The sequence below is a fragment of the Maniola jurtina genome, chromosome 4, assembly GCF_905333055.1.
Source record: "Maniola jurtina chromosome 4, ilManJurt1.1, whole genome shotgun sequence".
In the NCBI taxonomy this organism is placed as follows: Eukaryota; Metazoa; Arthropoda; class Insecta; order Lepidoptera; family Nymphalidae; genus Maniola; species Maniola jurtina.
The window spans coordinates 11,282,649-11,296,525 of record NC_060032.1 but is presented as its reverse complement, the minus strand read 5'-3'; the positions used below and the strand labels follow the sequence as shown (position 1 = coordinate 11,296,525).

The window sequence follows — 13,877 nt, the reverse complement described above, 5'->3', positions numbered from 1 at the left end:
CTAAAGGGGCGCCGCGCGTGTGTCGGTGGGCGCCGGCGCAGACGGAGTCCATACTTGTATAAATTCAATAACTTAAAAATATCACAAACTTGACATTGGCTAAATGGCTAATCAGAGTAAAGCCAGATTTAAAGAAAAAAAAAAAAAAAGATTCCGCTCCTCCTGTTTTAAAGTCGGTTAAAAAATAAAGTACGGAAAATTAAAATAATACTATAGAACTAAGACTAACAAAAAGGTGTACATAATTACCTAAATGAACTGGGAATCCACTAATGGGGTAAGTATTTAATAATATATTACCACCATAACAAAAAACTACCTATGACGCAGAAAGATTAGTAGTTGGGAACGTACCTACCTAATTTATACCTTTTTTTCGGAATTATTCAGATTACAGAGGTTTTAAATATCTGTTACTGCCTTGGATTAGATCTAATCAATGGGTTCTGCTTTGTTTCCATATAATATAATCCTATTATGAAAACTGAAGAGTTATTTTATTAGTGACATTATTATGTATCAGTAGTAAGGTATTATGAAAATTATTATTATAGTCAATGTTCTTGGTCTATGTTATTAATATTTAATATTAGTCTAAATTATTGTTTATTTCTTTCAGATTGGGGGGGCACATATAAAACCATCCGCAAGAAAAAGTATACATAGCCACTGCAGTAGGTGTAGTACATTGCGTCTTACAGATATGGGCAGATATGGCGCAGTACAGCGCAGAAGTGTACAGCAAGATCAAGGGCAAGATGAAGTGGATAATGTAATTAGGTAAACACAAAACTATGTATACTTGTTATGGGGCTTGTAACACTATCAATATTATCATATAATATGAAATAATAGATTATACATGGTATTGACAGGATTACAGTATACCTGGATTCTGGATGGTCTTGAAATCCAGTAATATGGTATTTATAGAATAGAACAGAGTATATTTTTATTCATGGCATTGGGATAGCGCGGGGGCTGCGCAGGTGTGCGGGGAGTTCCCTCCCTGATTGCCATTTCAACCTATCGTGTACTATATACTGTCTCGGGTCTGATTTTGTGAGATGGCTTTAGTTTACAATCTTACACTACAAAAAAAGAAATGGATGGCATAAAGCAATTTTGCATCTTTAATCTTTATACTGATATTTTCTTTTATACTTCAATTTACTTTAACTTAGTTTATCTCATAGTCATCCTCACACTTAGATAAAGGTTTCAACATAGATGGTGCCAAAAGCAAAGCATTTATTTATTCAGGGCCTCCTTTACAAACTTTAAATACGCTTTACAGAACACTAGGTGTAGAACAGACAAGACTGTGTGGACTTGGGGTCATTAGATTTTGTTCTGGGCTACTTAGTTAAAAGGTACTTTGCCTACCGAAAGTATACCAAATATTCCATTAAAAATTGAACCTTAATAGTTTGCAATAGGGAAATAATTTTAAAAGCAACACTTCTAAACACTTCCTACATTTATTCAATACTACTTTATAAATTTCAGTAAAATGGCACGACCAGCTTCCCCAATTCCATTAAGGAATTATAATAGAATGTGTCGAAGAAATTCATATGATGTCAGCAATGAGAGTAGCGACGATGACTCAGAGGAAGAGTGAGTAATTAGATAAATGATTATTATTAAACTTAACATTCATCATTATCAAATCAATCAAAACATCATTGTCAAATCAATCTAAAAACTTCTTATTTTATTAAAATTTCAAATTATAAAAACTGCAAGTTAAATCTTTTTTTCCATAATTTCCAAATTTACCTATGTCTATCCATCTTCTTAATTAAATTCATTAATATTCATTTGGAATCCATATACATATTACCATCTCAAACATAAATGAAATGCTTCTTTCATTTGCTATATCATTATCACTCAAATTCATTTAACATATCTGTAAGTAGTATTGCAAAACAAACTGTTAAAATCTGAGATGGTAATATCTGTCTTTCCAGCAACATATTATCCAAATCTTCCCCACCAGCCTTTTCGATTTACAGTGATGAAATATATACCAGTGCAAATACGACAGTTCAACAAAATGAGCTACAGAACAGCAGGAATATGTCTACAAGCTCAAATCTACAAAATTCACCAGAACACCAAAGAGTAATGAATAACAGCACAAATAGACAAAATCAGTCTTTTTCACAAAACTTAAGTAAGAAAGACGAATCGTCAATTACTCAGTTATTAATGCAAATACTGTTAGTGTTTCTCGTCGCATGTTCTGCAGTATTTTACTTAAGATATTATCCAAGTGAAACAACAAAAATGAATAGTATTTATGATAAAATGAGCTTCTATAATGATGTCATGGATCTAGGAGAGAAGTATAAGGTGAAGGATACTTCTATATTGCAAGTAAGGACAGGTAAGTTTCTCTTCAATTGTTCTAATCTATACAAATATTATGAGATAAGATAAGATAAAATTATTTGGCTCAACAAAAATATAACATAAACATAACTAACCACATCAACTTAAAATAATTATAATAACAAAACATTACTGTGCTCCTGTTTCCCGAACTAGTAAAAACTGTGTCTCGAAAAACAGGGCTACCAGCTCGGTGAATACAAAACAAACTAAAGAAAACATATAATGCGCGTAAGCTTATTTTATGTGTGTGTGTGTGTGGTGTGTGAATGTGTGTGTCTAAAAGTGTAACGTACAAATAGGGTTACACTAGAATATCCAAAAGTCTTTCAGTATGAAAAGGAAAGATTTGTTTGTAATCAATAAACTCTGGAACTACTGAAATGATTTTAATAATTCATCCCCAAAGCAAGTTTTTTATATTTCTGGTCAGGCTTCAGGTATAATATGTACTGCGGATGAAGAAGTTTATATGACATCCATCCATCCATCCATCAGCCTGTATGCGTCCACTGCTGGACATAGGCCTTTCCAAGAGCGCGCCACCAAACACTGTCCTCCGCCTTCCTCATCCACCCGCTCCCCGCCACCTTCTTCAGGTCATCGGTCCAGCGGGCAACCTGACAACCTGCAACTAATCTTTGGACTAATTGCAGATCACACTGAAAAATAAAAAAAAACTATGTTTATCTATATTTTTGTTGTTTTTACCTTAACTATGCAATTTGTTGCTGTTACTCAAAATGTAATTTTATTAGAATAAAATAGAATATATTGTTGTTCCAATAAACTTTTACAAGTGCTTTTGAATCGTCAAAATAATTTACCACTGGTTCGGAATGCCGTTCTTAGTTCCCACCGAGAAGAACCAGCAAGAAACTCGGCAGTTGCTCTATTCAACTGTTTACGTTAAACGTTTCAGGCATCGCAACAATATTTGAAAAACAAGACACTGGATCATTTATATTTGCATACAACAGCAAAAGCAACAACTTTAACCCTGTGATGTTCAACAATTTTATTGAGGACTTAGCTGCGACTGCTTCGAGATATTTACGTAAGTTTGTTTTCTGTCAGCGATGGGATCGCCCTAACCGCAATAGGCCTGATTCCGACGGGCAAATTGGTAGTGACTATGGGAAGATATATCCATGTTTGCGAAGAATGTTTGGTGTGTTGTTATACTATGTAGTGAGTCACACGGGACATATTATTTACTTCATGATGCCCACAACTTCGTGTAAACGGTTTTTTGAAAATTCTGTGGGAAATCTGATTTTCCTGATTTGTTAGTTCACCAGTGTGGATTTAGGTTTTTTAATAATCACAAATGTTTGATTTTCAGGGACAAAAAGTAGCCTATGTCCTTCCCTAGGATGCAAGCTATTTCTCTATCTCGTCAAAGTCGGATTTCTCTATCTCGTCAAAGTCTGATTTCTCTATCTAGTCAAAGTCGGATTTCTCTATCTCGTCAAAATCGGATTTCTGTATCTCGTCAAAATCGGTTAAATAGACAAACACATTTTCGCATTTATATTTAGTATGGATAGATATGGATTTTTCTTTTAGTCTGCATATGGATCTTCACAATCTACAAGTTCGTGATGATATCAGCAGGCACGTCAAGCCTCCATATTAGTATACATATTTGTAATGATTGTGGACACTTCTGTGGATGGGAATCAAATGATTCTTAAAAGTTTTTCACTGTCAGACTTGATTATGATGATAAAAGAACAATACTTATGCGCAGACCACTATCAGTCTACTTTTTTAACTCAAATGAAGTTGTAGGAGTGAAGTTTCTTATGAAGGAGTCTTGTTTATATTACAGGGAACGAAAGCGTCCACCATAATGCAGTAGTAGTGGACACAGTCAACCTAAAAATGCAAACGGAAAAAGAATTCATGAACCAGTACGAGCCAGATGTGGCCAAAACCGGCGTAATGCTGGTTAAGGATATTGACAACATTCCAGCACAGCTTGCAATGGCTTTCCATTACTACTGCGATGAATACAGTCCTCTAGTCAGGCGGAGTGCAATATTCTTCACATTAAATTTGGCTAGATGCTCTAATAATTCAGGTAAGTAACTTATTTAATAAAAACTAGCTGATGCCCGTGACTTCGTTCGCGTTGATTTAGGTTTTGAAATATCCCGTAAAAACTCTTTGATTTTCCAGGATAAGTAGCATATGTCACTCTCCAAGTCTTTAACTATACCCATGCAAAAAACACGTCGATCTGTTGCTCTGTTGTGACGTGATTGAAGGACAGACCAATAGACCAAAACACTTTCGCATATTTATATGGGAAGTGACAATAGGCCTTTTTTAAGTGAATATTTTTTTTATTCAATTACAAGTTAGCCCTTGACTACGATCTCATCTGGTGGTAAGTGATGATACAGTCTAAGGTGGTAGTGATTGGGAAACGAACCCGGGACCTCCTGCTTATAAGACCACAGCACTCACCACTGCACCAGGAAGATCGTCAAAATTCAAGTCAATGCGACGTTCGAATTTAATAATAATACTATTTTTTTTAAAGAATATTAACCATGCTAATCCTCCCCTTTCCTCTCCAATTAAGCGTAAAGCTGGTGCCAGTAATGGGTATGACATTAGTGCAACGGGTGGGGTTTGAACCGCCGACCTTTCGGAATTCAGTCTGCTCCTCAACCGTTGAGCTATCAAGGCTAATTAAAGCTTACAGCACCATAACCATTTTCCTCTTTCACTATTTTACCACAGAACAGCAAGAATCCGTGAACTATGGGATTCTTAAAGTGAATCCGTGAACTATGGGATTCTTAAAGTTTGACCTATCTACTGCACGAAACGTTTTTGCTCAACATTTCTGATACAAACTGCTATTGTGTGGAATGTCCTTCCAGCATCTGTGTTGGCTGCCATGTATAACCTAAATGCCATCAAAGCTAGAGTGAATAGGTATCCTCTAGAAGTCTAGAGTGTAGACAATTGTGCTCCAACCTAGACCTCATCGTTGCTAAGCATAACTGTTGTCAAGTACAAGCCTATCTCACAATAAACAAAATCTCTCCAAATCATTAAAATTATATTATTTACAATATTAGAATCGATAAAACTGGCAATATATTATAATTATAAATATTATAATTCTTTATTGCAGATCCAAAGTCTACACATGAGTATATAGAAAAATGTCTAGCCAAGAAATGGAGTGCAGTCGGAGAAGATAGGATTGGGCCATTACTTACTAGGGTTGTCAACATTGTTGTAGATGTTACCAGTGTAATATGAACGAGGTTTTATTTATTGTAATATATGTGGTTATTTAAAAAGAGAATCATGCATGCAGCATGATGCCTAAGAGTGCTCATGCACAATTTTTAACTTAAAATCACTCATAAAGTACGGTCCAGATTTTTGCATGCCTGAGAGTTCACCATATTTTCAAAGGTGTGTGAAGACTGTCACAAAAAAAAAAAATTTAAATATGTTCTTAAACAAATAATTATTTGTTCGTGAAATTTACTTATTATTTATTGAAAATACTAATTATAATTTTCAAAGTAAGATAACTATATCAAGTGGGGTATCATATGTAAAGGCTGTGCATTCAAAAACGGATTTTTATTTATTTTTATGCATAATTGTTTTTGATTTATTGTGCAAAATGTCGGAAAGAATACCCTAGTAGGGAACCTCGTGCGCGAGTCTGACTCACATTTATTTTATTGAGTTATTTATGAAAGCTCTCTGATGAGTCCGTCATTTCTGATGGTTGTTTGTGATCACCATCAAGATAAGTAACATTGTGATGATTTATTTAGCATTAGATTGTGTTGTATAATATGTATAGTGTAGCTAATTCTTTTGTCCACAACATAAAGCTATTATAAGACTAATACGTCCATGGTCCACGATCTCTAAATTGACAACTCTAAATCTAGTGCCTATCCTTTTTTGCAAAGAGCATTATGAAAGGGAAATTATGAAATTATTTACTAGATGCAAACCTGTCAATAATTTAGTTAAGTTTAGAGATTGTGTACAATAGAATTAGCTAAAAGTTGTATTAAACTATTTTGCGGAGACTATGACTAATACATGTATGTCACTCACATATTATTATTAATTAATATTATACACATTTAATAATTTTAATAATTCAATAATTTATTTATTCTTCAAATAATATACAAAGGAACTTATAAGCTAGCGAAACAGTGATGATTTGTAAATAAAGCCCAAAACTAAATTTTAACAATTATTGTGTTTTATTTATTTAGAAAAATTCACCTTCAAATGGGATTTAATTATACCTATTATAATTAATCACAGTAAAATAATAAAAAAGACAGCAGTACCATTTGAACTGTTTTCAGCAACAATCTGTGACTTTGATTTTACATTTTAACATATTGTTACATTTATACATGTACCCATAGCCGGTAAAGGGCTCTAAAAATGATTTACAATTAAGTTTTCCAAGTCAAAAATATGTACTAGTGAAATATTCAAATTGCTGTTTTTCATTATCATTTTTACATCCAGTGCAATCAAGTCAAGATTGCACATTGTTGCTAATTAAACTCTTAATAAAGTAAAGCATAAACAAGTCCCCCAAAAATTTTTTCAATCATAGGCATGGACTTACATCTTACATCAAGTCTTATTTTGTTTTTATTTTATTTACTTTAACACAATAAAACGCAATCTAGCTTGCCCCAAGGCTGGGGTCTATTTATTAAATGCCTCTTTTATCCTTATTTTTATTTATCACTAGCCGATACCCGCGACTTCGCCCGCGTGGATTTTGGTTTTTGAAATCCTGTGGGAAATCTTTAATTTTCCGGGATAAAAAGTAGCCAATGTGCTAATCCAGGATATTATCTATCTCCATTCCAAATTTTAACCAAATCCGTCTAGTAGTTTTTGCGTGAAGGAGTAACAAACATACACACACACACACATTACACAAAATCTTTCGCCTTTCTAATATTAGTGTGATAATTTATCATAAGAGAAGTAAAGTGAGTGCTGCTATAGGTTTATTTCTTAGGTCTTGTGAACGAGTGTTATACTGATTGCATGTTGCTATTGAGCTTAGCCACAATAGCTCAATTTTAACATGGACAATATGAACTCATCTCCAATATCTACTCATAAATGTGTTGTTTGTAACTCCTCAACTTGCGTTGATAGCTGTTCAGCTTAATTTAGTGGCTGGATTCGGCCCTGAGGCCAGAGTGCACTTTGATCAGGTGTGCTGGGATCTGGATTCTGATCATGTATTTCAAACTCTTGGTCTACCTCATTGTTGTTTCTCGGTGGAGAATATGTACGCAGCTCCTCTTCTTCATCCTCATCATGGGATTCCTCCGACTCATCAGATTCATCATTACCTGGTAAGTAAGAGGACCATATTTTATTCAAATTCCAATTTTATGTGGGCATCTCTTTAATCATTAATCTACAAGGTATACAGAATGTAAAGATGTGTCCATATAGTAATTGGTTCAATATTTTCTTATAAACTACTTATAATAATCCTTTGAAAGCATTTTGAGACTAATTAAAATTTGTTTTCTTACTAGCAAATATCAAAAATAAGTACATGTTATAGGTGAGCACTGGTTTTTCACAAATACTTGACGACCAACAGCATATTTCATCTTATATTTTAATGATTAAACAGATATGGCGCCTTCTTGGGGACAATTATAAAGTAATAATGAAGTACAATAAAGTATTAATAATATCATAAAACAAAAGAAAGTCTCTCAGTCTTTTCACGGCTGATTTATAGCCAAGAACACTCCTTCAACCCACCTTTTAAACAAAAAACAGACAGACAGTAACACACAGATACACAGATCATGCTTATCACACCCCTCTTTTTGGGATGGGGGTTAAAAACAAGTTTCAACTCCATCACAGAATCTTACAAACAAGAAAAAGCTATATTAAATTCATTATGAAGAAACTTGAACAGAAAAAATTAAACTGTTAAAATATACCTTCTTCTTCATCAGAGTCTGCTTCTTCCTCCATTGGCTCTGGATCAGGCTTTCCCAGCGGTGGGCGCTTCATATATTGTTGACCAATTGAGTTCAACTATAATAAATATTATAAAAATATGTATGATTTATGTTGACACTGAAAATAGTGTTATTTGTTCCTATTGTATATCTATGTGATATCAAAATTAAAATTTATATTTTAGTACATACTAAGGAACTGATTTCAAAAACCATAATTTCATAGTCAAAAATCAGTTATTGACAATGCAGTGAGAGCTATTTAGCAGTGGAATTTGCTTTAGAACTAAAGTTTAGTCTTGAAAAGTTCAACGTTTAATTAATAAGCATTCAACCAAATAACTATTAAGTACAATTTAATCTGTATTGAGAAGAGAATAAGTAGACATCTCATGAAAATAGGTTTGCTCTTTAAAGCCAGCTACTTACAATATTTAATTCATCAATCAGGGAAGAGAAAAATGGTCGGGGTAAATGAAACCTGCTTGAGAGTGGAATGGTTCACTCATCTTCTAAGAGATGCTCCTCCTTTTGAGTAAGTGAACTTATCAGTTTAAAGTTATTATTAAACCTAATGTAATATTACGTACTACAATGCAAAGGATTATTATTACTCACCCACTGCTGATGGGCCTGTTCCATACTAGTTAGCTCCGCATCTTCGTCACATGGACTGTCTGCATTGAACCAAGTAGGGTCTACCAGACGCGGGTAAAGTATAGGAAATGGTATGTTCATTTTTAAACAGCAGGTACCTAGGTACTAGAGAACATGGGATTAGGGATATTAAATTTCATATATAAACAACACTAATATTAAAACTTGGAAGTCCACTGAACCTGTAACACGGATTTCATTCTAATTTTGTTTACATATTTTTGAAAACACCACCGACCAGAAGAAAGGCCAGGGCCGGGCCCATAGAGTATGTACCTAATCATTGTAATCACCTAATATAATCCTACTCTATGGTAATCACTACCTGCCGGGAAAATTATGAAAATGTATGAAATGTACTGCATTCTTCAGTACCAACATTATATCACTCACACTGACTGGTCGGGCCCGCAGTCCAGACCATAGAGTACGATTATGTCCAGACCACAGATAACTATTATATCTGGTCTGTGATTATAGCCATATTATACCCAACCAAAGAGTTTCCAGGACTTCGTCTGTGTTGGTGTTAGCTGGCGGGCGTGCTCTGCCTTTTTGGAGTGTTTTTTTTTGTTGAGACTGACTGGAAAGCGCTCTAAGGGGGTGTCGTGCGTGTGTCGGCGAGCGCCGGCACAGACGGGGTCCAAACTTGTATAGTTTCCCTAACTTGTTGCAAATAACTACAAACTTGACATTGGGTAATCTTTGTAAAGCCAGACGAGAGAGAGAGAGAGAAAAAAAGGAGTTTCCATTACAGTCCAAGAAACTCCGCAAGATCTCGTGGAGATGCTGTGTAATCGTGTAACCTAACTATGCCACTCTTCCAGACGTGTCGGTATTGGGATAAACATGGACAAAACGAAGATAATGCTCAATCAGCACGTTGTCCCGACATGTGGTTAGGTTAGCGTCGAAAATGTTGGCATCGAAATTGTTTCACAATATAACCACTTTGGCCTAATAATTCATTTAGGCAGAAGCAATTTCGACGAGGTAGCCAACAGAAGAATTCGGCTAGGTTTGGCAGCTTTCGGGAAGTTATGTCAAGTCTTCGTCAATTCCTCAGTGCCTCCTCAGTCCTCACCTATGGTGCTGAAATGTGGATACTCACAATCGGCCTTGTCCGTCGTGTGTCGTGACCATGCCTGTGGTCGAGGCGATGGCCGTTGGAGCCGGAAAGTCCTTCAGACTTACTTCCTATACAGTCCGAAGTGAAACCGCGTATAAGCAAGCGAAGTGCTGCGCGAAAGCGGCTGGTGGGAAGTGGCTGGATGAGGAAGGCTGAGGACCGGATGTGGTGGCGCTCTTTAGGGAAGGCCTATGTTCAACAGTGGACGGCCACAGGCTGATGATGATGTACAGAAATCATCCAGTTAGTTTTATTATAATTAGTACGTATAGATTAATCACTACTAGTTAGTTACCTCAAAAGTTGGCGGCTAATTCACTCCCATTCTTAGTTTGAATAGATGGTAAATCAAAACATAATTTGATCGCAACGCAGGGTGGATCCCCGGGGTTCAATATTGCCATCGGAGTGAACCATAACATCCGAATCGTAGCTACTATTTATTTTGAAATCTGCATATTTTCTCGTATTCAGCTCAGTATTAGCTCAGTTATTGAATGTATTAATTTATGTTTGACGTTGAAGAACGACATTAAAAAGAGCCTAAAAGCAAAGAACAATCGTGATTTCAATATAATCATTCGTAGGAAAACATCCAGGCATGTTCCTGCTACCTACTACTGAGGTAAATCTTATCGCGATCGTAAACATACATTTACGAGCACTTGTGCATTGAAGTTTTTTTATTGTTTTTATGACATATCTGTAGAAACTACCTATAAATCAATTTAAGGGCATTCATCCATCTCAATTCTCAATACTCGCGGAAACGAAATGGATAAAATGTGCACTGTTGCCACACTTATTACTTTATTCTCCGTCAGTAAAAAAATTGTTACAGACTTAGATCGAAACAGTATGGAGAATTACAGTTTAATAATATATCGGTACTATATTTTAGATACAAGCCGTAAAATCCATGTCGGTGCAAAAATCTTATTTGATGGATAAAAGTGATCCTGAGAATGAAATAACAGATTTTATATATTCAAAAGGGTATTTACCAAATCAAAATGAATTACCAAAACCTACAGTAATAAAGAGTGCCGGTATGTATGAAATAAAATCCATACTAATATTATAAATGCGAAAGTGTGTCTGTCTGTCTGCTACCTTTTCACGGCCCAACAGTTTCACAGATTCTGATGAAATTTGGTACACCGTACACGGTTAGTTGTATAGTTATATCCTGGGGACGGATATAGGCTACTTTTTATCCCGGAAAATCAAAGAGTTCCCACGGGATTCCTAAAAACCCAATGAAATTTGATACCGACGTAGCTTGCGTCCCTGTAATTGACATAGGCAACTTTTTATCCCGGAAAATCAAACAGTTCCCAAGGGATCTTTGTAAACTTGAAAGTCGCGGACATCCTCTAGTTTGTTATAAAATTTTCGATCCGTATGGTCACCCACAGGGGCCGGCCGGCCCGAAGCCCATAGTGAAGTAAAGTCTGCTCACAAACAGCCAATATTTTAAATAAAATAAATAGGTACCTAAATAAAATTTTATTTTCATATTTTGTTTTGAAAATTATATTAATAATGCATTTAATTTATTATTTTAGATGATGACGTAACTTATCTTTTATCGAAATTGTCTGACGGTGAACTTGTGAAATTGCTTAATGATCATCCTAAAAAAAAAATATATGGTTTAGATGATATCGTTAAACTAGCACTAGGAGACAAGTCTGACAATGATCGCAAAATATCTTTTTTGGGACGCGATATTCAAGAGGAAGCCGATTTACAAAATATTAATAGTAATACGGCTTATAAGAGATTTCGTATAAACTCAGGTATTGAAAATGACCAGCGGGCTCATTTTAAATTAAATCATAAGCCGATAGATGCTAAAAAACAAAAAAATGAGTTAAATTTTCTGGCTTTAATGAAACTTCATGATTTTTTAAATTATCGCCCAGAACATGTTGAAGAAGACTTGTCCGAAGAGAAAAGAGAATTATTATTTGATATCCTCGTTTCTCAGTTAAAATCTTTGTGTTGCAAAAGCAATAAACGTGTACGTAATCTTCAAGTTTCTAGTAAAAGTTTATCAAACATACCAAAAGAAAAATTATATTCTGAATTTAACACATCGAACGTTCAAAAATCAAATGAATTTATGTTTCTAATTGTAAATGATGAAATAAAAAGTAAAAGTAATGATGATTTAATACTTGTGGATCCAGAAACTCTCGAGAAAAATAGTAGTATTTTGTTATTGGGGCCTATAACAGCCCCATTAACCGATGGTCAACTAAAAGTCATTGTAAGTAGCCCGTGTTATTAATTTTACTAATTTGTGTTTCTGGCATTTTATCTTATCTTTTATCTAATCTTATTTCAGATGGACCGCATTTCTAATGAATTATCAAAACCAGAATATACTTCACTTCTTCAGCAGCTCTCTGACGGGTCACTTAGTGCTAGCAATACAAGTCTGATGAAAAATTTTATTTTTGGACATGAAACTCGAAGATATATAAAACCTCATAGATGTAATTACCAGTCTAAACTCGCAAAAATTTATGGTGGACCACGGTGGTTGATTTGCACTGGTTACTTAAATCTTAATACGCCTAGTTTATATGACTAAACCAATTTACCTATAAGTATTCAGCAAAGGCTGTTAGTTAGTTTAAAAAAATAAAGATAAAAGTTGAAAACTAAAACCTGACTGCGATCATCTTAATAAACGCTGAAATATTAGAAAATTGTTTTTCTGTCACTTGGTACAATATTTTAATGTTGTTGTACAATTATTTTCATGAGCTCAGAATTTTCTCTTCTTTCATTTGACATTGCACTCGATACAATAGCAAAAAATATTTTGGAGACCTCCACTTTTTTTGATGTTTTAACATCCGTTAGATCCATTTTTTCGTATAAAATATAGCCTATGGCACCCGGAACTTTACAACGAATCAATTTACAGTTGACACCTCGTTCATCAAAATCGGCCCAGTAGTCTAGGCACTACGGTGGAACACACAGAATCTGGATACAAACATACCTACAACTGCTAAAATCATAAACCTGCCTTTTGGCTTTGCCGCGGTCGGGTAAAAAAGGTTGATGCGCTGCGATTATTTTCGCCGTCATTCAGCACACACGTACTGTGATTCCATTCGGCGTTACTCTCTTGATCTACTTTGGACTTTAGAAATTATTTATTTTATTACAGTAAGGTAAAAATTAAAATAGAGGGCAATAATACTTTTTCTAATTCAAAGTATGGATCGTCATATTAGGTACATAGGAAATCATACCGTTACTGTTAAAAACTGATTGAGCAAGATTCAATTTAGAAATCAAGTAACTAATGTTTTTAAATGCCTTTTTTATTTATAACTAGCTGATGCTCGCAACTTCGTTCGTGTGGATAAGTTTTTAAAAATCCCGTGGGAACTCATTGACTGTCCGGAATAAAAAATAGCCTGTGTTAATCCAGGGCATAATCTATCTCTTAGTCAAATCCGTCCAGTAAGTTTTTGCGTGAAAGAGTAACAAACATACCTACACAGTACACATATATTCAAACTTTGGCCTTTATAATATTAGTGTGATTTCTATTAGTTTTTGTAGGTTCAAATTAAGAAAGAGTGGCCAATCTAAGGTACAAATACAAGGTATAGTCCTACAAGGCTCTTTTGGCA

At 34.8% G+C, this 13,877-nt stretch overlaps 3 protein-coding genes across 7 annotated transcripts; 2 read left to right on the top strand and 1 right to left on the bottom strand.

The window, feature by feature from the left end:
* The first annotated feature begins 140 nt into the window (after nt 1-140).
* On the top strand, nt 141-5,708 carry LOC123864942. 3 transcript variants are annotated; one of them, XM_045905725.1, is made up of 7 exons: nt 141-277; nt 620-780; nt 1,510-1,620; nt 2,022-2,395; nt 3,323-3,457; nt 4,235-4,486; nt 5,555-5,708. In XM_045905725.1, exons 1-7 carry the CDS (start codon nt 254-256, stop codon nt 5,683-5,685), a joined length of 1,188 nt encoding a protein of 395 aa, XP_045761681.1. In that variant the 5' UTR covers nt 141-253; the 3' UTR covers nt 5,686-5,708. The 3 variants fall into 3 exon arrangements, with proteins under 3 accessions (XP_045761681.1, XP_045761679.1, XP_045761682.1); XM_045905723.1 differs by having other exon boundaries at nt 1,977-2,395; XM_045905726.1 differs by lacking the exon at nt 141-277 and adding an exon at nt 353-516 and having other exon boundaries at nt 1,977-2,395.
* A 1,634-nt stretch (nt 5,709-7,342) lies between these two features.
* On the bottom strand, nt 7,343-10,785 carry LOC123864968 (anaphase-promoting complex subunit 15-like). Of its 3 annotated transcripts, none has more exons than XM_045905791.1 (4): nt 10,511-10,785; nt 9,048-9,191; nt 8,409-8,505; nt 7,343-7,793 (listed from the first exon to the last, which is right to left on the bottom strand). In XM_045905791.1, the coding sequence occupies exons 2-4, from the start codon at nt 9,165-9,167 to the stop codon at nt 7,603-7,605; spliced, it is 408 nt and encodes a 135-aa protein (XP_045761747.1). In that variant the 5' UTR covers nt 9,168-9,191; nt 10,511-10,785; the 3' UTR covers nt 7,343-7,602. The 3 variants fall into 3 exon arrangements, with proteins under 3 accessions (XP_045761747.1, XP_045761745.1, XP_045761746.1); XM_045905789.1 differs by lacking the exon at nt 10,511-10,785 and adding an exon at nt 9,269-9,406; XM_045905790.1 differs by lacking the exon at nt 10,511-10,785 and having other exon boundaries at nt 9,048-9,373.
* Nucleotides 10,786-10,841: 56 nt separating this feature from the next.
* Nucleotides 10,842-12,924, top strand: LOC123864949. The gene is made up of 4 exons (XM_045905744.1): nt 10,842-11,034; nt 11,117-11,264; nt 11,784-12,490; nt 12,569-12,924. The coding sequence occupies exons 1-4, from the start codon at nt 10,990-10,992 to the stop codon at nt 12,815-12,817; spliced, it is 1,149 nt and encodes a 382-aa protein (XP_045761700.1). The 5' UTR covers nt 10,842-10,989; the 3' UTR covers nt 12,818-12,924.
* Nucleotides 12,925-13,877: the final 953 nt, after the last annotated feature.

Bases quoted from the DNA above. Each gene is read 5' to 3' on its own strand.
- LOC123864942 (XM_045905723.1), top strand. From the start codon at position 254: ATGAACTGGGAATCCACTAATGGG. The intron at 2,396-3,322 runs GTAAGTTTCTCT...TAAACGTTTCAG, and splicing joins TATATTGCAAGTAAGGACAG to GCATCGCAACAATATTTGAA. The intron at 4,487-5,554 runs GTAAGTAACTTA...TCTTTATTGCAG, and splicing joins TAGATGCTCTAATAATTCAG to ATCCAAAGTCTACACATGAG.
- LOC123864968 (XM_045905789.1), bottom strand. From the start codon at position 9,370: ATGATTAGGTACATACTCTATGGGCCCGGCCCTGGCCTTTCTTCTGGT. The intron at 9,192-9,268 runs GTTCAGTGGACT...CATGTTCTCTAG, and splicing joins GAATGAAATCCGTGTTACAG to TACCTAGGTACCTGCTGTTT. The intron at 8,506-9,047 runs GTGAGTAATAAT...TATTTATTATAG, and splicing joins AACAGGCCCATCAGCAGTGG to TTGAACTCAATTGGTCAACA.
- LOC123864949 (XM_045905744.1), top strand. From the start codon at position 10,990: ATGGATAAAATGTGCACTGTTGCCACACTTATTACTTTATTCTCC. The intron at 11,035-11,116 runs GTCAGTAAAAAA...ACTATATTTTAG, and splicing joins CACTTATTACTTTATTCTCC to ATACAAGCCGTAAAATCCAT. The intron at 11,265-11,783 runs GTATGTATGAAA...TTATTATTTTAG, and splicing joins TACAGTAATAAAGAGTGCCG to ATGATGACGTAACTTATCTT.